This window comes from Melanostigma gelatinosum (assembly GCF_949748355.1).
Source record: "Melanostigma gelatinosum genome assembly, chromosome: 22".
Lineage (NCBI taxonomy): Eukaryota > Metazoa > Chordata > Actinopteri > Perciformes > Zoarcidae > Melanostigma > Melanostigma gelatinosum.
Window position 1 is genome coordinate 12,801,636 of NC_136655.1, and position 22,898 is coordinate 12,824,533.

Below are 22,898 nucleotides of genomic sequence, written 5' to 3' on the forward strand. Positions count from 1 at the left end.
GGGGGGATGAGTCATCCGGCAAACAGAGAGAGTTAAGTTTGAGCTATATTGTTCTAACAACCAGCAATTTGTGGGTTAAACATGAATTACATATAATAATTTGAGTAGCATTTAATTGTGAGTGTTGTAATTATTAATCGATTGCAGTCGTCTTATTCACAATGGCGGTGAATCATAGCCGGTGTAATAGTTCCAGCGCACATATGGGCACGTGAGCATGGTATTATTACTTATTACGAAGACAGACTTGAAAATTCTGAGCACATATTAAAATATCAAATATTGCCACTGCACCTACTATTACGACTACTACTGCATTTAATACTACTATAATTACCAGTACGCTTAATACTGAACTCTCAGCTACTACTACATTACTACTTCTGTAGAAGCAGCAGCTGTAGTCCTCGTATCAACCACTGCAATGGAGAGCAATTGGTAAGTAATATTAATAATGATAATAGTGGTAGAACAAGTAGTAATATTAACATGTATTGTGTGTAAGCAGTATTGATATGTTGTGTGTTATTTGCGTTTTAGTGCAGAACTGCTTGCTTTCCTTATTAATAGGAAATACAATCAGTAAAAGTAGATGTAATTGTTGTTGCAAGAGTACCGGTAGTAACAGACAAATTTGTAGTACCAGCATTCGTAACATTGGTACCAATGGGGGGGGCCATATGGTTGACACCATAGTCAGGATATCATTAAGGATATTTTCCAGTATTTATTGAAGTCACAACATGGCAAATGTTTGCAAAATCACCTGCGATCAAAGCCTTCAGCTTGCTCCGAATCATGAGTTCAGTAAATCAACAGTAAATCTGCACCACGTGATAAACTATCATTTGTTCTTTTTTTCCCCAGCCCGACAGGGAACCAGATTGTGACAGCAAACAGTTAAACATCCTCTCTGTCTCTCGTCTCGCTGTCTTGGTGGGGGGGCCTGACTGATGACAGGCCCGAGGCGTCCTTGGCGGTCTGTGGTTCTGCTCTAGAATGCCAGCGTTCAACACCCACCACCAGCAGCACCGCGTCCTCGAAATCTCAAACACACGTCCTGCACGATGAAGACGGTTAACGTCAAGACTCGGAGCTCTAGAGTGAAAGGTGTTTTTTTTGTTTTATTGTTTACATATGTGCAAAACATTCGCTTCATTCAAAGCTGGAATAACTGAATAGGCAGGGCTGCAAAATACTCGCACACAAAAAGATAAGCAAAAATAATGGAATCTGTTTATATACAATTTACAAAATATAATAAACTTTATATAAAAAAATGTATATATTCATCTATATTATTTAGCTGAAGCTGCGTCCTTGACGAACAGCTGCTAATATGCTCCTTTTTACTTTTCTCTGGGAACATCATAATTGTCCGTTACATTCACTCGTTGCACATTTCAGGAGTTCTTTATTGCAAAAGTGTCCATTCAGTGAGGTAGAAGTTTTCTTTTTTTGGTCGTCCTCGTCATGAGTCACTCAGCTAAGTGCTCGTTCTGCGCTGCGGGAAGGGATCCGTCCTGCTGCTGTCAAACGGCTGCTCATAAACGCTGTCGCTCCGCTCGGAGGCCGAGTCCTTGGTGAGAATGTTCTCCTCCAGGTCGGAATCGGCGTCCGGAGCGGCGTAGGGGTTCCCGTGCAGAGTAATCCCATTATGCGTCACCAACGGCGGAGGGAAGCCCGGGTAAAAGTCCTTATTAGGCCTCCAAGGAGCCTTCCCAAATGTTCCTGAGAGAGAACGGGGCAATGGCAAGTCAGACCAACGTACAAGAGAACATCCGGAAAAGTTCGGGAAAAAAAGCGATCGACTTAAGACCTACCCATGAAGTTGTTGGAGGGGGAAAGACACTCATGAGGCTTCCCGTAGTCGTTGGCTTCTACCTCCTCCGCAGATGGCCGGCGGTCACTCTGCTGGGGAGGGGGGTCGTGGTGGAGACTGGCGTTGGGAAGCTGCATCAGGACCGAGGAGGAGCAGAGGTCAAAATGCTCAGACAGGAAGTAGTCCCTCATTTTAGAGTTGGTCAGGCTGCTGCTGTAGGAGTCGATGCAGACGGGCTTTTGATCGATGGAACAGCCTAAATGTAAAAAATAAAAACGGGGGAAATATTAGTTCCTTTAGAGAGTGAGAACGATAATGATGACTGTACTTCAAATGTAATATGGAAGTATTATACAGACCTGTGAAGACTTCTGACGGGTCAGCGGAGTACATGTTCTCTCGGCGAAGCAGTGAGCCGATGGGACCTTGATAATGGCAGAGCAGAGGATCGATGGCTGCCTCCATGTCTGTTTCACTTCCTGTATCAAGCTGACAGAAACCTGTACGGGTTGAAGGAACCGTATCGCGTAAGAACGTGACTCTGCAGAGTTAAGGACAAAGAAGAAGAGGCCAGGTGTTTTACCGTTCATGTCTTTAGGCTGCAGGTAGAAGCCGCTAAGTGACGAAGCCATATACTGATGGCTGCTGCCGCTCTCTGATGGGATGTAGCCGTCCTGTCTGTCGGAGAGCGTTCCCTGGGAGGACAGGTAGCTGGGGATGTCGGCGGGCAGGTTGGTCTCATCTGGCAGCGCAAGGACATAAAGTTATGTCACACACTTTCATGTTCTATGAACAGATTCGGTGCTACTTCTTCAGGGAAGCCTTTGTTGACCCTGATAAAATGAAGGCTAAACCCCAACCACCATCATGCACCGACCTGTGTTGGTGACGCTGCAGTCCTCATTGCGTCGCCGGGTGTGATAGATGATGACCACCCACACCAGCGACGTGCCCACCACACAGCACACCACAGCTATGATGACGATTCCCACTGTGGTCCACCCGTCGCCGTCCGATCCGGCCCCGCTCACCATGCCGACTCCCACGCCGCCCTGCACGCCGGAGTCGCAGTTGGGATTTGGTATGACCGCCAGCCGAACGTTGCCCCTCTCTGTGCCCAGCGCGTTGGACATCTCGCAAGTGTACGTCCCGGCGTCCGCCTCCGCAGCGTCGACGACGATGAGGAGCTGGTTGGCGGCTGCGAAGAAGTGGCGCTCGGTCAGTACTAGGGGGCTGTCGTCTTTGGTCCAGTTCAGCCTCGGGGGAGGGCTGCCGCCAGCTATGCACTGGAGGACGGCGGTCTCGCCCTTGGCCACAGTGCGATCCATGAGGGGCCGCAAGAAGGAAGGTGTTTCTGAAAGGAGGACCACAGCAGCAGAATACAATAGAAGTCAGTGTGACAAGGAACCAAAAATATCAGAGTGATTGATGAACGTACAGTCTACGTTTCAACTTAAAATGGAAGCTCGAAAGAAAGAGTTCCTTTTTGCTCCGAAAGTGCCGCTCCTCACCTAGCACGGTTAGCGTAGCATTGGCAGAGATGGCTCCAGCTGTGTTCTGAGCCGTGCAGCTATAAACGCCGATGTCCTCTGTCTTGACGTCCACTATGAAAAACACGTCGTCCTCCGGCATGACGTGCATACGGCGCTCGCGGGCGGCAGGGAAGTCGGTGCCTCCGTCTTTCTGCCAGGCGATCTGAGGGGAAGGGTGACCAACGGCGGCACATTCCAGCCTGGCTGTTGCTCCAGCACGGATACTCAGGTCCATTGGCATCTTGGTGAAGGAAGGGAGCACTGGAAATGAGATAACGGCATTATATTAGAATCTTTTAAGGATTTGATCAACCAACCAACCAATTGGCTTCTCCCATCCCAAACTTACTGTTGACAGTGAGTCTGGCCTTCGTGGAATAGGACGATCCAAAGTGGTTGGAGATGACGCACTGGTACTTCCCCTCGCTGGAGAACTCCACATTACGTAGCTCCATGGTGGTTGTATACTCCGTCACCTCCGTCTCGCCCCCCGTGCCTTCCTGCACCCGCAAGTGGGCCTGGTTGTGGATCTCCGCGTCGTTCAGGACCTCGTTGTCTTTCTTCCAGGCGAAGGTCATGGGCGAGTCGCTGGAGCTGGCCGCCGAGCAGACGAACGTCACGTTGGTACCCTTGAGCGCCGACTGGGTCTCCGGCTGTACGGTGATTTGAGGCTTTGGGAAGTCGTCTGGGAAGACAACAAAAGGGGGAATTTTAAATGCCTGTATAAAACGTATGTGTTCAGGTCTGGAAACGGCTATTTAGCCATGTCTGGTGCATTTTTTGGGGGGTTTTTGATGGCAGATCTGAAAGGGGAAAACTGAACTGAAATATTTCCTCAGTAGATCTCTATTATGGTAACGAGGAAAGCTGAAAACTTCACCGAGTACATTTCCACAGCGTTCTCTTCACGAGGCTCATTAGCTTGACCAGGAGCCGGGGAGGAAAATACTGAACAATCTGGGTCAGCTCGTAAATGGAAAACCTGTGCGAGTGTGTGTGTGTGTAAAGGTGTTACACCAAGTGAATGCATCACTTACCACACACAAACTCCTCTTGGCCGACGGCGAACACGCTCCTGCCCTTCAGCATCTGCGGGTGGGCGCAGCTGGCGTTGACGCAGGGCAAGAAGGTTTGTTCTGCCACCCAGACGGGAAGCCACTTCAGCTGGCAGTCGCACAAGAGGCTGGAGGTGTTCAGACGCCTGCCAAGAGAGAAGATACCAAAAAAAATAATAATAATTTAATTCACATAGAAATATCACTTTTAAATGGTTGGTTTTCAGTGATTTTCGTCTTGAGAGGAATCTACAGAGGGAGGTGTGTTCAGCTCAACGTCGTGACGCGTTAAGTCGCAATAATTTTGGAAAAATAAAAAAATTCCATTGCACGGCTTTATACCAGACACTATCCTTCAGTTTGAAGGAGACAAAGGAACCTGTGAAGCCGTTAATAACACTGAAGCAAGCGCTGTTTGGTGCTGGCTTTCCCAGCAGACCATAATGAGTTTCACCTGGTGCTCTGTCCCTGAAAGACGAACTAAAGCTGCCCTTAAACACACTCATACTTACAGCTCCTGCAGGTTCTTCATCTGAGAGAAGGCGTTCGCCTGGATGGACATGATGGCGTTGTTGCTCAAATCTCTGAGGAGAAAAGAAATTAGGACTGGTAAGATGGAAGCTTTCTTCTGCGTACATCAGCCGTATAGAGTGAAGGCTACAAAAACTTCAATCGAGAGAGGGGGAAAAAAGTCTGGGCTCCAGAACAATAAAACTCTGGGCAGCATTTCGCTGTGTTAATCAAGAGAGGCCCAACTCTGGGCTGCTTTGAGCTCTGGCAGCGGCTGGGAAAAAACTCTAATTGGAATCAAATGCAGCTGTTGTGCACACACACACACACACACACACACATACACAGAGAGTTCCCTCCACTTGCCTCGGTGATCGATATAGTCTGGCACACATGTAAAGATACTAATGCCGGAGTTTTTTTCTCGATTCCACATCAAAGCGGAGGAATGGGAGAAGACAGTTTGGGTGTACGGCTCTAACAAACAGCCTGTGTGTCTCCGTGTGATTCACCCTGCTTAGTTTACAGCTCGGACTTATGGAAACAATCAGTGAAACACGAGGCCGACTCACAGGTGCTGCAGCGCATCCAGGCCTGAGAAAGACTTCTTGGTCACCGAGCGGATCTGGTTACCCTGGAGAAATCTGGGAAAAAGACAGGATTCTAATCAATTTCAAACTTTTGCTTCATGTTCCATAAAGTCACCCAGTCCAGGGTGAAACATCGTGTTAACGTCAACAATGAACTCACAGTTTTTTCAGCTTGTCCAGAGCAGAGAAAGGGCCATTCATGTCTTCAATGGTCCAGGAGATTTCATTATTTTGGAGATCCCTTTCCGAAGAAAACAAAGACAGACCACCTTGTAAAAAATCCACACCCAGAAAACAACTGCACTTGCGATGGTAATAAAACTTTATGCGGCTTCCCATTTCTTGTGAGGGTTGAGATGTTCGAGATTATATTAAATTATATTCAAAGCGCTCCATGTCTTTCAGGAAGTTCCTGACTGGCCTTTGCGGCGCTTTTAAAAGTCTGCAATGGATTTTTTTCTGTGTTGTGTAGAACAAGTTTACAAGGAACCGCTGCAATATAACATGTGTGCTGCATTTTAAACTTAATTTGAGGGGATAAATATACTCTGCATGCAATTCAAATATGTACGAGTTACCCTCAAAAGTGTAGCCACAGATCCTCCAACTAACATCTGTGATATTTTATATTTCTATGGGTCTTTCTGTGAAAAAGAGTTAGATTTCTGTTGCTTTTTGTGAACTCTAATCACATTACCTCAACAGGGACAGCTATTTTTATTGCTGACCATTGCTCCTTAATATTTGCCAAGTTATAACTTAAGTGTTAACTAACTGCCGATTTACACGTCACTAAAATGAAACCACACAAACTCATTTTTAAATAGAGAATAGTTAAGTCTAAATATTTACACCCAGGAACTGCAAGGTTCGTGAAGCTAACTGAAGCAACTAACAAAGCTAACGTTAGCTTCGTTTAGAGTAGACGGGTACGTTTTTAAATTGTATTCCACAAAAACAACGTGATAAAACTAATCACAAAATGTTATGACAATATTGTTAGCTAGACCACGGCCAACTAACATCTTACAATTAACTCTGAAATTCAATTTTTCTCCATAAATTCATAGTTAATTTGGCTAGGTTAACCATCAACCTCTTTTACTCTTCATCCTTGATGCGTCAAACAGCGAGGAAGCTAACGTATGTTTTGTTAGCGGGTTCAGTTAGCTAACATCTGGCAGACGGTGAATATTTAGTAAGAAAGAATCTCTTCGCAAGAACCAGTTTGTGTGGTGCTAACTGTTTCAATTTAGTGTAACACAAATAGATAGATATAATGTAACTTTTTACAAAGTTTAAACTTGCTGGTGCAACCAGCAAACTGAAATGAGTCTCTCTGCCTTTACTTTAATGGATTTTCTGAGCGGCTCTACAAGAAAAAGCTCTCGCTGTTTGATTTCGAGGGAATGAACCTGACGATTGTGGTTCATGTTGCCCGAAACATCTTCCGCTATCAAACTCAAAATTGTGACGGCTGAAACAATATGGACACATTATATAACTGCTATAAAGATACACCAAGCAACTTCATACACAGCATTTGAGTGCTAAATCTCTAAAAGCCAAGAATTTCGCGGATAAATTGCCTCCTTTGATCCCTTAGCTGCTGTAATGCTTTCAAACTGCTATTTTCCTCCTCGACATGCCTGGTTATGGCTGATTGAGATTGAGGAAAGGTGTGTGTGTGTGTGTGTGTGTGTGTTTATGGGAGGGGGTGGTGGATTTGAAGCCCTGAAGCTATCCATGTCCACCTAGCTGCACACCTGCCCTACGGTGACCTCAGCAGTGAAGCTTACATTTGGTTCCAGTTCAAAAAAAAATCCCAACCAGGGGAAATGTTACGAAGCCCCTCTGTGGGAAAAGGGGGGATGGGTGTATGTGGGTGTGGGAGAGGGGGGTCGGGCGAAGGAAGTGGAAAGGTGGGGTGGGGGGGGGTGTTGAGGTCGGGGTTATGCCTCTCGTGTTTGTTTTTTTTATGTGTGCGGAGAGACCTCAACACAGTAATCTATTTCACATCCCCAAAACAAATCAGGCAGGATATTTCCACTCAGGCAGCGGATTGATGGTTGAGGGGGCTTTAAAGAGGGTGGGGTGATCGCACTTACTTTTTTTAGGGACTTGTACTTGCATTAAATGTTATATATAGCTGAAACACTGAATCACACAAAGTATCTACTGAAAGGAATAGTTTGACATTTTAAGACTTGGGCTTATTCCCTTTTTTGGAGCTAGACTTGAGACACAGGATTAGCTGAGATTAGCACAAAAACTAGCAAACAGACTGCCAGTCTTGATCTGTTAAAAGTAAAAAAAAATGATATGTCCTCTGTTTTTTTTAAGAAAATGAAAAAACTCTTTCCAGAGTTGAGATCAGATTTTTGGTTCCGTATTTATTCCCTAGATGTTTAGGTGTGAGTTTAAAACGGACTACATTCTGTCTATTTGACTTCACATTGAAAAGACGAGTCACTTCAGAGTCAAACACGACAAAAACATTGGGAAAACCTTTTGCACAGAATTTTTGGATGAAACTTTTGAATTTAACTCACAGCATCTGCAAGTTGGAGAGGCCGCGAAAAGCCCCGTCTGCAATGAAGCTCACGCGGTTGTTTCCGATGTGGAGCTCGTCCAGCACGCTGAGGCCTACGAAGCTGGACTCCTCCAGTCTGGACAGATGGTTGACGGAGAGGTCGCTGTAGGACAGACGACAAAAACATGTCAAATTGTGATTTCAACTTATTTGGTACGAGTGTGAGGAGATGAATGTATGCAACAAAACAGAACTCGGGAAACAAATGCGTTTTTTTTGAGTAAACTTAGATGAGAACAAATCAGATAGCTGAGCAAGTCCAGCCGGACTTGTTTACTCTCAGCTTTGTGGGATAAGAGCGAGAGAAACACGGGGTGGAATTGGGGGGGGGGGGGGGGAAGAACAACAACCTATCTGTGAAAATCACTCCAGACACTGCAAACACTGAACTGACCGCTGCTGTAAACAAGAGCCACAACAAAGGAAATTCAATCTGCTTCCAGGAATGTGTGTTGATGAGGGGGCAAATCGCAGACGTTTGTGGGTAACGTAGTGTTTGACGCAGAGAAAGACTGCGACGAATAATGGTTGCAAAGGGGTGTGTAACATGTTGGCTTCATGTTGACACTCACTGGCAGAGCATAAGAGACGCTGCTTTGTCTGTGTGTGTCTGTGTGTTTGTGGTGGTGGTGGTGGGGGGGGGGGGGGGGTCGGCGACAAGAGGAACTGGAGTGTGAGGTGTGAGGAAGGGCAGGTGGGAGTGCCAGAGGGGAGGATAGGGCGACACAGAGAAGTGTTGGGAGTTCAGAGTGTGAATGGAAAGTGAGGAGGGAATAATGAGAGGGAGGGGGGGAGAGGGGTGGGGGAGGGGGGGGGGGAGGTGGACTCACAGCTCGCTGAGTTTCTGGCAGAACTCCCAGGCGTCGGGTCGGATCCTGCTGATGGCGTTGTGGCCGAGGTGGAGCTGCTGCAGAGTCAGCAGGCCGTACAGCCAGCCTTTACTCACCTCCGTCAGGTTGTTGTAGTCCAGCTGCCTGCAGGCCCACACACACACACACACACACTCACACAATGAGACCGTATGCCACATTTGGAGGTACAGAACTCGATGCACATCGCACGCGACTTTGCTTACAGGACTTCCATGTTGCCGAGGCCCCAGAAGGCCCCGTCCATCAGGCGGCTGAGGCCGTTTCTCTGCATCTTCAGGGAGCGAAGAGCGTGCAGGCCGTGGAACGTCAAGCCCTCCACCCTGCGGACGCGGTTCCTGCTCAGCTCCCTGAAACACACACACACACACAGACGAGTAAGCGCACAAGCAAGGAAAACATGCACATACTTTACAATGTATTGTATAATGTAACAGTACCCTCAAACATATAGCATAAAGGCCATGTTGGAACTGTTGGAAAATAACACCAACTGGCCGACAGCCATTTTTCCAAAAAATGCCAACATATGAGCAAATTAGATATACTGGCATACAGATATAGTAGTCAGTTGTCAGCCAATCAGAGAAAGCCTTGCCATGGAAGAGATCTAGCGAGGAAATTAAGCAATGCTTGTAAATTGTAAAGCTTACAGGTGCTGGAGGTTGGGCAGCTGGAAGAGCTTCGCCGGGATGGTGGAGATGCGGTTGCGGTTGAGCCGAAGAACCTGCAGGCTGCTAGAGAGGTTGGTGAAGCAGCCCGTCTCCAGTGAAGAGATACGGTTGTTGTTGAGGAACCTGAGAGAGAAAGATTCATTTAGGAGACACAATAAAAGCCGTATTGCAACCACAGACACATGCACACACTTTGGGCTTTTCCCACCATTCAGACCCACGAGTGCATTTTGAATGTGAACTGGAGACACTCACAGGTTCTTGAGAGGCAGAGCGGGGAAGGAGCTGGCCTTTACGTCCACGATGTTGTTGTTGCTGAGGTCGAGCGCTTCCAGGGCGAGGAAGGGCCTGAGCTGCTCCGCAGAGATCCTGGTGATCCTGTTGTTTGCTCTGAAAACACAGACACCGTCGCTCCAATAAATGACAAAAATACTGTGTGTTTGACGAGCGCCGCACACCGGTGTCATGTTTCCAGACATGCAAACAGTCAAGTCCCTCAATTAGTGTGTGGTATTAAAAAAAAAAAACTCTCACGCGCTTGTAAAGCTGCAATTTACCACCCAGCGTGCAACGCAGTCATACTTTTCTTTTGCTGATGTTGCATGCATATTTCCAGGTATGCCTACAAATTGCTCGGTATGATCAATGTTGCGAGCTCTTCAAACCAAGTCCAAACAACCTCTCTGTTTAGCGATGTGTGATTTTCTTTATAAGGTAATTACCAACAAGGTATTTAAAAAGGTAACCTGCCAATTACTTGGCTGATGAATACCATTCCCTCAGTGAAAGCATGCCTCGGCAGAGGCCAGCAATTTCCTGAGCTGCACGCCTCCTAAATTGCAGTGCGGGGACTGCTTAGTTATAAACAGAGCCCGTACAGTGCCCTCTTTGTGCATGAGACTCGGCAGTAGAGAGAGAGAGAGAGAGAGTGAGGGGTGGGGGGGCAGGAATTCCCTCCAATGCACCAGACTACAGGCCTCGTTTTCAGTATTCATTGCGATGGTTCCAGTCCCCCCTCCAGCTACACCTTACTGACCAGAGAGCTGTTCGTTTTTCTGATTCACTTTACCAGCAGCCCCTCGAAAAAACAACATCGGACAGATTCCTAACGTAGCTTTAATTTGGGATGTGGCGTCGTTAATATTTAATTCTTGGGAGCCGTCAATCAACTGACCCACTGTACACGCTGCTTCATGAGAGCGGCAGCTGCCATGAAACATTTAGACGATTTATCGATTGACTACCGGTTTGCTATTTCTATAATTGATGAAAACACAGATTATTCCCAAATTCAGGTATGTATACAGATGCAAAATCAGGTATTATTACCCGTCTATTCACACGCACCTCTCAGGTTTTATACTCGTTTCATCCACCTCAGGCAGAGAGACAGCGCGGCACCACGCTGCTGTGAAACGGAGCCGTCTCACCTACTTCCCTGTGAGGTAACACCGAGAGAACTCGGTGACCCGTTTCCCCCCCACACACACACTGAATGCTCTCAGGGCATCTTGTCAACGGGGTTCCTCATCTGGAAAGCCTGTGTCACCTTTTGGCAATCTTCTGAATCCAACGCACACAGGGGAGGATTCACGAGTCGACTAAGACACAAGACGGATGGCAGTTTGGGCAACGCCGGAATAAAAACCCCCCCAGAGCGTTAGTCTGAGCTTAAATGCTCGAGTCAACCTCGGTGCTGTCGTCTAGGGCAGTGATTTTCAACCTTTTTTGAGCCGCGGCACACTTTTTACATTTACAAAATCCTGGGGCACACCACCAACCAAAATGACACAAAAAGACACTAACACAGTACATATAATACATATAGTTAATAATATAGTTTCTAAATGTATTTGTACTCACTTAGTGTGAAACCTGGGCCTGTTTCGATGAACACAACATGGATATCCTGGCAGGAATGGTAGAAAGACACACACGAAGCTCTTCCTCAACAGCTCTCAGTCTCTCTCTGTTTTTAGTTTTTATCGCTGTCAAGCTTGGGAAGCTCAGCTCACACAGATATGTGGTTGAAAACGGGAGCAATGTCAAAATAGCTTTGTTGGCCAGAATGGGGAACTCCTTGGCAACAGCTAACCAAAAACTGTCCAAAGGAAGATCAGCAAAGTTTAGCTTTAAACCATGATCTTGTTTCAGTTCAATGAGTTCCTCTTGCTCCTTTAAAGTCATGTCCTTTCCAGCAACGGATGCTGAGCTGTATGGGTCCCTAACCCAGTCAAGGCATTCTGTGAAGGCTGAAGAGAAATAAAATGACAACTTCTCCTCCAGAGTTTTCAAATGTTTGCCAATCACCTCGCACATTGCAGCAGTGTTGCCATCCTGTGAGTGGGAACATCTCAAGGTTGCCACGCTGCACATGTTGTTGCCAGAGCTGCACCTTTAAACGGAATCCTTTGATGCGCCCGACCATGGCTGCGGCTCCATCAGTGCAGACACCTGTGCAGTTTTCCCACGTAAGCCCGCTTTTGTCACGATATTCCGACGTGACCCGAAATATTTCATCTCCTGTTGATTTTTCTGGCAGTGCCTTGCAAAATAGGAAGTTTTCTCTAATGGCTTCTCCATCCACAAAACGCACGTTGGCCAAGAGCTGACAATGTCCACTAATATCCGTCGACTCATCAAGTTGCAAGGCAAATTTCTTACTGATGCGCATCTTTTCCAAAACAACAGTTTCTATGTCCGCAGACATGTCATCAATACGTCTGGCAATTGTGTTATCTGAGAGAGGCACTTTAGCGATCTCTTTGGCCGCGTCAGGGCCGAGCATCTCATTCACAATGGCTTTACAAGCTGGCAGTATTCATGTTTCTGCCACGGTGTGGGACTTTTTTGTTTTAGCTACGAGTTCAGCAACAAGGTAGCTAGCTTTGAGGGCTCTCTCGTTTACCTTCGTGGTTTTTCTCAAAACAGTTGCCTGTTTCTCATTGTTTGTACGTAAGCGTACAAAATAGTCCATCGACTTGTTTTGAACGGAAGGGTGTTTCGTTTGGAGATGGCGTTTAAGCTTGCTTGGCACCATGGCGCTATTGGATAGCTTCTCACCACACACCAAGCACAGCGGACTCGGTGCCGTTGCATCCCCGGTGAACGTAAATCCAAATGAAAGATAGCTTTCGCTGTATTGCCTCGAGCTCACCGTCTTGTCTTTTTTCTTTTGTCGACCACTCATACTTGGGCCTTCATCTGGGTCAGAATTTTGTCCAGGGCCCTGTTCGGCATTTGCATTTTCCCTTCTCAAAAACTTCTCCATCACTGTTACCTTTTTTTTTTTTTTTTTTCATCACTGTCACTTGCTCGTCTTGCTTTGATCCCAAACTGTCACTGTCACGTGTCGCGCAGCACTAACTCTATTGTCTTTACAGGTATTTAAATCCCTCTGCTGCCACCCACTGCCATAGAAGAGTATTACATTATCTGCGACACTTTATTACAGCACAGACACCCGACAATGGTTAATTAGGTGATATTAGAAAATTTCCCACGGCACACCTGACGATCTCTCGCGGCACACTAGTGTGCCGCGGCACACCGGTTGAAAATCACTGGTCTAGGGGGCTGGCAGGGTGGGGAGGTGGGGGCAGACTGGCCGAAATGACACAAATAAAACTCTTTCTGATGCAGTAGAAGAGTTTAAAATCAAATCATTGCTAGATTAAATTGTTACATGGAGTTTAGTGTATGAACACGGACCAGCCAGCATGCCTTGCACAATGGACATTACACCATGCCCTTTTGGTTTGCAGGCTGCAGGGCCTTTTCCCTTATCGTGCCACCTTCCCCTGACATCATCTCTCTAAACTAAATACTCAGAACGTACAATACGGATCGTTGTCTGCAATGAAGAACCGGCGCACAGGCAGCTCTCTTTTGTTTGGAGATTTGCAGAGGGCCTTCCACGCACCACGGCCCCTAGGTCCCAGACAAAAGCGCCGCACACCACCTGTATCTCGGTTTTCATGTTCCCCCGACTGGTCGCTGAGAGAGGGGAGGCCGCCTGGTGGGAAAGAACCAGTCTTTCCAGTTTCTCTCGGGTGTGTGTGTGTGGGGGGGGAGTAAAGCCACGGAGAGAGAGGGGCTTGCTGCACACTTCCTGTCTGTGAGGACGAGGAGACAGACCCCGGAGTTCGAGTTGGTATCAGAAATCTGGCCACGTTATTATTCCATAATCCTATGAGCCCTCGTCGATTGGTTACGGCTATTCTGCAGCACTCTTCTGGAGTCGGCCATGAACTCTGTGTGACTGCACGGCCAGACAATTGCGAACTCATTTCCTTTTCCCCCTCTCGTCCCCACAACAGCTCAATGAGTGCTCCGCCGTCCCCTCCGCGCACAAACAGGCCCCGACATTGTGCACTTCAATGACACACACTCTTGAAATGTGTGCATTCGCTTCGCTATCGGATAACGTGATTATAGCGCCATTACAACTGTGGTTGCAGGGCTTTGCTGCAGTTAGTGGAAGTCAATAGAGGGCGGGCCATGTGTCAATAACAGCCCAAGGCTTTACGAGTATTGATAGAATGCATACTCATTGTTAAACTGAGGCGAGAAAAATCAATGCTGTTGTGCTGCTCTGATTACAACCACACAAAACGCTTCCTATGCATGACATAAAGTCAGTGTAACACTTTCTTTTGGATAACTAACTAAAAAATCTTTATCTGCACACGTTCCCAGACTTTCCAGACCTCATTAGAACTTGAATTCCTAAAATGTTAGAGGGTAAAGCCTTTTTTTGATTTTTGTGTGTGTGTGTGTGCATATGTGTGGTGGTGCGTTCGTGTGTGTGTGTGTGGTATTTCCTATTGGAAAAAGAACAGAGTTTTGAGAAGCCATCTGATGACTCCCTCTCTCTGCAGTGGCGCCTGTAATGAAAACCAGGGCTGCGATGGCTGTTGAGACGCCATATTAAACTCTGCACACAGACTGTATATCTCACTCAGATCGCTGGTCATCTGAACGTCGGCTCCCAGTCGGAGAGGAGAGAGAAGCAGGGATCGTATGAACGTGCGAAAATGACAGGGGAGCTGTAAAATTCTTGATCAATGTGTTTCTGTGGTGCGCAACTTCAAATTATGAATGCTGTGTAAGTTCACCCATACATTTTGCATTCTGATTTATGAAAATGTGTCCTTTCTTTGTTGCTAAGCGCGCTTCACTGTTGCGCGTCTGCTCTGTAGTATAAATTAAACTTTCTGTTGCTGGCATCATCTTGGATTTGTGAATTTGTAAAATACATTTTTCAAAACACTATAAAATTGATTCATCAAACATCAAAAATCAAAAATAACCAACAGATTTATGAAACTCTTCGTTTGTTGCAGCCCTTGCTGAATCGCCATTGCACATATATCTATAATGAAAATGTCACGGATTATTTCTATAATCGCTGCTGTTTTGGATCGTAACTCTCATCTTCAACAAGGCTCTCATTTCCGTAGACATACCAAGAGGTTCACCTAATCAGACCTGGAATCTCCAGGTCATTTGTTGAACCCCCCCTGAACACAGGCAGAGGGATTTAGTGGCGGCGGGGTTTACCCCCTCCATAAATTCCTGGGAAATTGTTCAATTAATTAAGATGATCACGACTCAATTACTACCAGCTGCAGGGTTATTGCCGTTTGTTTTCACTCGGAGCTGCGAGGTCAAAGGAGTCGGCGAGAGCTGCCGCGATGTCTGACTGGCTGTTTGAATAAGTGGTATTCGATACCCCGAGGTCTTTTTTTCCCCCTCCTCTTTACTACCCTCCCAGTACGGAGGAACTGAAGGAGGGGGAGACATTATGGAAAAATCACACTGCGCAAACATAATCTGAAGGAGGAGGGCGGCCGACACACTCGGTGTGAGTGCGAGAGCAAGTGTGAATTTGAATTTCTTCTTTGTTTGCGCTCCGTTTCTTCATATTTCTCTGACTAATTTGAAATAAATGATGCTCCTGACTTCACTAACCGACAGCAGTTTAATGGATTCACAATGTGCTGAGCTTTGTTTTTAGGTTTGTGAGGGATACTGATGTTTAAAATGAAAGCAGCTAATAACCATAGTTCTGCATATTTAAATGTGATCCCGCCACAAAAGGGCTGTGTAAGCATAACTTACAATTCATAATTATGAATGTCAGTCACATCTATTTATCAAATGAGACCATGGAATTAGCTAATTCTTTGGAGGGATACCATAATAAACTGTTGCTTACTAGCTTGTAGCCATTAGCTAGAATGCCTCTTTAAAACTCAGGAAGGTAAATAAATTAGCATTAGCTATGGTGACGCAAACTATTAGTATTCCTAATTTTATCAACTTCTTGTATTTCTGGTAAAAACACACCCTAATTTAGTTCAATACACTCACATGTTTTGCTGCTTACTGCCATACTTGGTCTGGTCGGACCAGAAGCAAATGGTGGCTAAGCTAATGTAAGCTAATGTAAGCTAATGTAAGGCTAATGTAAGCTAATGTAAGCTAATGTAAGCTAATGTAAGGCTAATGTCAGCAAAGTTTAGGTGGATATTTCTGTTTATCTGACATTACTGAGCTACTTGTGCTTCTGTTACACTACATTTTATTGTTTACTATATTAAACTAGATACTAGATTATCAATTGTGGTCACAGTGAGTGTGGTTCAACAAAATGGTACAATTGTAGTTTATTAGCAACAATTATTTTTACTGATAAATGTTTGTTTGTAAAACGGCCAATCCCGAGGGAGAGTATACAAGACATCTTATTTTAAGAAAGGAAAATCTTGAGATGAATAAGTGTGTTGGATTTTATTCTGTAACTCGAAGTTCTCTGCTTACGAAAACAATCGGTGCAGTATTTATCTGGAGCATGTTCAGGCAGAGTTAACATGACTGACACGACTTTGGGTGAACCAAACTGAACAACAAATCATATAAAGACATTATGGTTTGGAGAAAGTCTGGATTTTTTTGTGCAGGAACTCTGCAATTTAATCCAGAGTTGCTCAAGGGAACATGGGCAGCATAACAAAGCAGCAGTGGCAGATGAACCGCTGACCTCTTTCTAACCATTAAGGTAACAGTGCGGCCATTCACACCAGGTGATATTTGTATGTGGAACAAATAATGAAAAAATTATATTTTTTCTGGAACAAATACATTTTTAAATCGAATAAAATCCGAGTAACCGCATGCAGTAGGAAAACTTACATAAAAAAATACACAAAACAACCCTCAACTAAAGCAGTCATATATGATTTATAAGGTGCAAAGAGCTTGCCTTAGGTAAAACAAACCCCGCTCATTGTCCTGAGCTGAAACTTATAGCTGGAAGTGACACTCCCGCACTAAACGTGCAAATAAATTGTCTGAAGGCGGCGTGTCCGACTCGCTAAGACAGACTAAGGTCTCTCAAGGCTTTTAGATTCTAATGAGAAGACACGCTGCTTAGTTTTACTTTTACTGTTAAAAGCATCTTGCTGTTCAACGGGGACACCTGCGGCCTATATACCGGTGCGCTCTATAGTCCGAAAAGTACGGTACTAATATCTGGGGTTCTTGCGAAAGCACGTATTGCACAACAAAATACCAAGGCATCTTCTGGTTAGAGTCTGAGCATGACCAAATCTGTCAAAGGGTTTTTTTCCCCATGAATAATCTCACAGTATCAGACACTGCTGGTTCATGTTTCTGCTGCACATGAACACAAAAACTGGGATTAATTGGCTTCTTTTAAGTGATGTGCCGAGATCACATGATGGTTACATTTTCAGGGAGCTCGTGGATGCTTGTTTACAAAAGGCCACACAGAAACCTGCAACCCATCCGCATAAAAAAAATCACCAAATTTGGATTTTCACATGACGTTACGCCACTGGCCCCAGGTTTAAAAATACACCAACAGCAGCAGCAGCAGCAGCCACCAAACAAAACATTTCCATTTCTGTTGATGGTATTTGTCTTCGCCCACGTGACCCGTCTGGGGCTGGCTGCCATGTCTCAGACTGCCCAGTCTGGGAACCGGATCAGCCAAAAGGGAAAGGGGGGGGGGCACTTCCCAGCTCACTACTTTAACCAGCAACGACAGCTCTGGCAGAGGATTGTCCTCCAGGCCAGGCTGAAGTGAGAGGCGTTCATAGAAATGTCAAGAAAAGGTTTTACTTACAGAATGAGCGTTGTGATGTTCGAAGCATACGGGCCCAAATCAGGTACTGCGTCCAGGTCATTGTGGTTCAGCTTTCTGTGCACATTGGGGAAAAAGAGACAGTTTTTTTCCCACATGCAGGACAGTGATGGAGGCTGGTTGGAAAGTCCTGCGTTGACTCTAGAGAGTGCTGAGAAGACAAGGCGTACTCACATTTCACTGAGATGTTGTAGTTTGGAAAACAAAGTGCTGTCAAGCACCTGCAATTTGTTATGGCTCAGGTCCCTGTGAGGGGAAAAAGACAAAGAGGCAAAAATGAAGGGTAAAGCATCCACCATGGACTCTGTTTCTCAGCTGCTGTAGTCTTCCATTTGTGCCTACATAGTAAACGTAATTACATACAAATTCTCTGTGCTATTGTGCCTCGACACTGTGAACAGGGGGCACGCATCACAGAAAAGTCACTGTAATTAAAGCTGACGGAGATTAAATGAAACAGAATGGTCATAAAAAGTAAGCAAGAGTAAGATGTATTGCTGCCATACTGTCACAAGCAGGAGATTTCAGATATCAACTAAGGTCAACATGAAGTCACTGAGAAACTGTCCGCCATCTTTGTTTTCAACAAATATTAATCTGTTTCTGAGACTGTGTCACTGAATTAAAATTAGAGGCATGTCACTTCAGGATGAACTACTGAACCGGCACCAGACTGATTAAAGTCATTTTCTTGCAAATGAAAAAGTCCAAAACACACTTTTCATCCCTTCCTTTCTAACACAGAAGAGAACGTCGTGTATGCCAAAACAGCTCGCTTCATATCCAGACCTCTGCTGAGAAGCAGAGCCAAAACAGACAAGCTGATAAGTTATTGCGCGGCGAGATTCTCTTTGTGCTGAAAGGAGGCCGAAACCTGGCGAGGGAAGTCGATAAAAGGTCGAGGAGTCGAGGTTTCAGCACTGGCCGATGTTTGGACCAGATCTCTTCTCTGGTGCCTGGACTTCCAACCAAATCTAACAGATTTTAAACACGTGTCTTTCATTGATAGCGGGTTTTAGTTTCTGTCTATTTCACACATTTTGGAGCATTTTCTCTGAAGAAGTCTTCAGGACCTCAAACCTCTAACAATGTTTGCTTAGTCAGGGTTTATATCCTCTAGAATATTGGACATTTTTTAAATGTCTTAATCAGTATCTGAGCTCTGGGCTGCATCTTGATTTTTTTCTGAACCCCCTTTTGGATCGGAGTCTGGATCGTCAAGTCCTGGCCTTGGACTGAAGCAGTCTTCGCCGCAGGGGGGGGGGGGGGGGGGGGACTCTTGCTTTTGGTTTTGCTGTCTGTTTTGAAAAGCAGCCTAAAAAGCAGCTCAAGGAGTCTGGCAAGCGGAGCCTCGTGCGCCATAAAGTGGTGGAGTTATTGACGCTGCCGCGCACGATCAACGCTGCGGTGCCAGACACTTTTTTTGTGACACCCCCTCACCCTCTACCCTTCCTCCTCCTTACCTCCCTCATCTGGAATCCATCAAGGAGCTCTGGGAGGAGGGGAAGAACCTATCAACTGCTAATGTATTCACAATGCCGGGAAAAAAGCGAGAGGGACGCCTTTCATACGTCTGAAACACCCCTGTCGAATATTCTGGGGCCTGTTTTTGTCCTTTGGTGGAAAGTTTCATAAACCACTCAACCAGAGTTTTACTCCCCCCCCCCCCCTTGCTGCTTTTCTTTCCAAGCATGGAGCTGTGTGTTGTTGTTTTTGTTGCTGGAGTTCCAGCGCTGGGGGCCATATGGGAAAGGTGTCCTATCATACTCCCCCTAGATAAACCCTAAGTAGCTCTGACACTTCCACTTCCCTCACAAAGCGGGCTCTGAGCGGAGCAAGATAACAAGATACGAAGGCCAGTGTGACAGACTTTAGATTGCTAGCTGTTAGCTACAATAGCTCGTTAAAAATAAGCATCAGCAAAGTACTTATTCTTCATGTCTTTTCTCCTGCTCATTAGTGTTACCTGGTCAAATTAAATATTTAGTTAAGTCCAAAAATCATCAAATTCCTCATAAAACATCTGGAACATTTAAGTCTTAAGGGAGTTCGTAGGCTATAGCCTACACCTCCAGAGGTGTGATGTTTTTTCTTCAAAAGTAAGAAGTCTCGTTTCGTGTCATTCTATGAATCGTAGAGCTCTATAATTATTACAAAATGAAATGGTGTACCGGGTTTCCCTTAGTACACATGTTTATGACACAGGTTTGCTTGGTAGCTCCAACCCGGGTATGTTAGCTAACGTGGCGCTTCCTAACTTACTTCCTGTCTTTATGACTGAACACTAGTGATACCTGGCCAAATAGATGTTCTGCAGCTGTAAAAAAACAACAGCATTCCTCTGATGAATGCTCACTAAAGTCTCAAGGAAGTCTGTGTTTACAGACGTCACCCCTCCAGAGAGGAATGAGTGTTTCATTTGACTTCTCCATGCGTTTAGATGAATGCACATAATGTTTTTAAGTTAAAACCACAGTCGTGTCTCATTCTCAAACTTTAAAAAGTGAGGCGAGATAACAATTCGTTGCCTATCCCCCCAACAACCTCCCAGATACTCATGACTTGATCCCACTTCTTCCAGCTCTTCTCCTTCCTACTTTCTCCTTCCCCCTTTTCTTTCTGCAAGCTTGTTTCAAACTAATCCTACACGCTCCTCCTTAATCAGTACCATCGCTGGCTCTGGAGTTGCTAATTCAGCAGAAATAATGGGGTGCTGGAAAACAAAGGGTCGGGCGGTTTAAGGGATTTAAGATGTGCTGGAGAGCCACTCGTGAATTAGCATGCCAGAGTGAAAAGAATTTTTCCCCCCATGTGGAACTTTTTTTTTTTTTTTTTTCATTTTCTTTGGAAGGCCGGCCTTGGTTATGAGGCTCAGGCTGGGTCTGTTTTCTCTGGCAATGTCAAGTTTCCAAAGCAGCACATTTGAGAAAGAGAGAAAAACTCAAATTCGACAGCAGGGCAGCGGCTTCGACAAGGCACTGAATCAAGAGCTCCAACAGCCCGACACAGGGCGATAAATATCAAGTATGCCTACTGCAGCTTAACGCAGGGCAATCAAATATTTAAAAAATCCAGTACGCATAATTATCTGTAAAGGAGAACACACCGAGGAACATGCCATTAAAAGTTGTGCTTGGTGTTTTTCTGCTTCAACAGGCCGAGCTCAGCCTCATCTCATCTTGTGGAGCCAGAAGGCAAACAGGAGAGTAATGGAGACGTTACTCTAGGAAGCAGGCCAAGGCTGCACACAGACTGCATCTGATTGATGGCTTTTGAAGGCCTCCAGGTGTGCGAAGCTGGAACCTGAAGACTGATCCTTTGGGAATGCAAACGTGGACGTAAACCACACTGTCAAGACCATTATAAACATCATGGGTGTCTATTAGTTGCAATTGTGTACGAGCTACGTGGGAGACAGCTGACAACTTCGAGCCAAATAGTGTTGTAATTACTACAAAAAGACCGCTAGTAGTAGCACCATTACTACTACCTGTACCCTACAGTGATACATGAGACCGCCTGACTTTCAAAGCCCCCACCTGCAGGCAGATTTATTCACAAGTATTTACACTTTAATGGGGAGGTTAGCAGGGACTGACAATAGCACTTTGATGTGTAAAAAAACACACTGAAAGGCTGCTTGGGCTTCCCTGTTGGCGTCGAGGACCCTGCCATGCTGCTGCAAGGACCAATGTGATCAATAAACCCATTGAGACACATTCATAGATTCATGACTGGGTGTTAAGTCGGATAAACAGGGCAGATTTGTTGGCCACATGCTCTTGAGCAGATTCTTCTTTCTGTACCTTCAGGTGAGGGAGGAAAAGCTGTGCAGAAAGTGAACTGGCTGGGTCAGATCTACAGTCAAATAAGTTGCCAATTTTTGTTTCTCATGCAACACAGTGTTTACAAGAAATTCCGTTTTTACCACTACAGGAATGTGGATCATCCCATCGGTGCTGGAGGGAAACAGATAAGCAATGCGTCCCACAATGTGCAGAGGTGTGAGAATATCTTCCAAGCTATTAACCAATTAATTAAAAACAATAAAACGCGTTATACATCGCGGTGTTATGGCACGCAAAGGCCCTTTAAACTGGACTCACAGTTGGACTGTCCATTCCGGGATCTTGTCTGGAAGGTGGCCCCTTTTCAGCCGACTGCAGTCCAAAAGCTCCCCGATGCACACGCAGGGAGGGGGACACGTCCTTGTGTGAGCAGCAGATCCGCACTGTAGCCGCAGAACCAGCAGGAAAACCACGGAGAACCTCGCAAAACTGCGAGCCTGCGTCGGGGAACACATTTCCCCTCCCATGGCCACACACAAGAGAACACCCCTCTTGAGTTTTCTCTTCAGATGAAGCGCAACCAATCCCCCCAAAAAAAACAAAAAAGTGAGAAGTCACCGAAAAAAACGAATCCCAAAGTCTGGTGCGGGTGATCAACAGTTATATCCAATCCCTTGTTGTTCTGAGGATCGTAGATGTGGAATTTAAAAGAAAAGCGGTCTTCTGAAACTTGCCCATTCCGGTGGAGAAACTTTGTTTTGTGCGGTGCGCCTCGCTGCTGCTGCTGTTGGGGCAACTTGTGCTGTGCGGCAGGATCCCCACACAGCGCAGCGTGAGCACACACCAGAGGTATGCGGGGGGAGGGACCACAGGGGTGCATGGGACATGTAGTCCCTCCATGCTGCCGCCTCTCAATCCTGCAGGTTTTTACCAGGCAGGACAAAGTGTAAGTAAAAGGAAAAAAAGGGAAATTACTATTTTCTTTCCAGATTTAGAGTTTCACATTAAACACGCTATGTGCTGTTGTCAGGGGAAATTAAAAATATGAAGATGTTAAAAGAAAAGCATCCTGTTTTAGTTTCTAACTGATTTATAATTGCTATGTGTAAGATTTTACTGCAGCAGAAACAGTAGGCGTATGGCTTACTACAAGCAAGTATTATAATACTAATATTTATGGAACATTTGGAATGTAGGACTTTACTTCCAATTAGGGCAGCAACTAACAATGATTTTTTTTTTTATAAATGGTTTTGTCCATGGATGTGTCTGATAACAGTAAAAATAATTTCCCA

The 22,898-nt window shown here is 45.5% G+C and overlaps 1 protein-coding gene across 1 annotated transcript; it reads right to left on the reverse strand.

Annotated features, from left to right (window-relative positions):
* Positions 1-867: 867 nt before the first annotated feature.
* Positions 868-22,350, reverse strand: lrig3 (leucine-rich repeats and immunoglobulin-like domains 3). The gene is made up of 19 exons (XM_079294135.1): positions 21,922-22,350; positions 17,990-18,061; positions 17,798-17,872; positions 9,901-10,035; positions 9,625-9,768; positions 9,178-9,321; positions 8,933-9,076; positions 8,062-8,205; positions 5,670-5,750; positions 5,492-5,563; positions 4,922-4,993; positions 4,392-4,555; positions 3,704-4,039; positions 3,334-3,615; positions 2,700-3,176; positions 2,406-2,564; positions 2,182-2,322; positions 1,824-2,078; positions 868-1,731 (listed from the first exon to the last, which is right to left on the reverse strand). Exons 1-19 carry the CDS (start codon positions 22,128-22,130, stop codon positions 1,487-1,489), a joined length of 3,351 nt encoding a protein of 1,116 aa, XP_079150261.1. The 5' UTR covers positions 22,131-22,350; the 3' UTR covers positions 868-1,486.
* Between the last annotated feature and the right edge of the window lie 548 nt (positions 22,351-22,898).

Coding starts and splice junctions, on each gene's coding strand:
- lrig3 (XM_079294135.1), bottom strand. CDS start 22,130: ATGGGAGGGGAAATGTGTTCCCCGACGCAGGCTCGCAGTTTTGCGAGG. Junction 9,322..9,624: donor CTGCCCAACCTCCAGCACCT/GTAAGCTTTACA, acceptor TGTGTGTTTCAG/GGAGCTGAGCAGGAACCGCG. Junction 4,994..5,491: donor CTGGATGCGCTGCAGCACCT/GTGAGTCGGCCT, acceptor TTTTCTCCTCAG/AGATTTGAGCAACAACGCCA.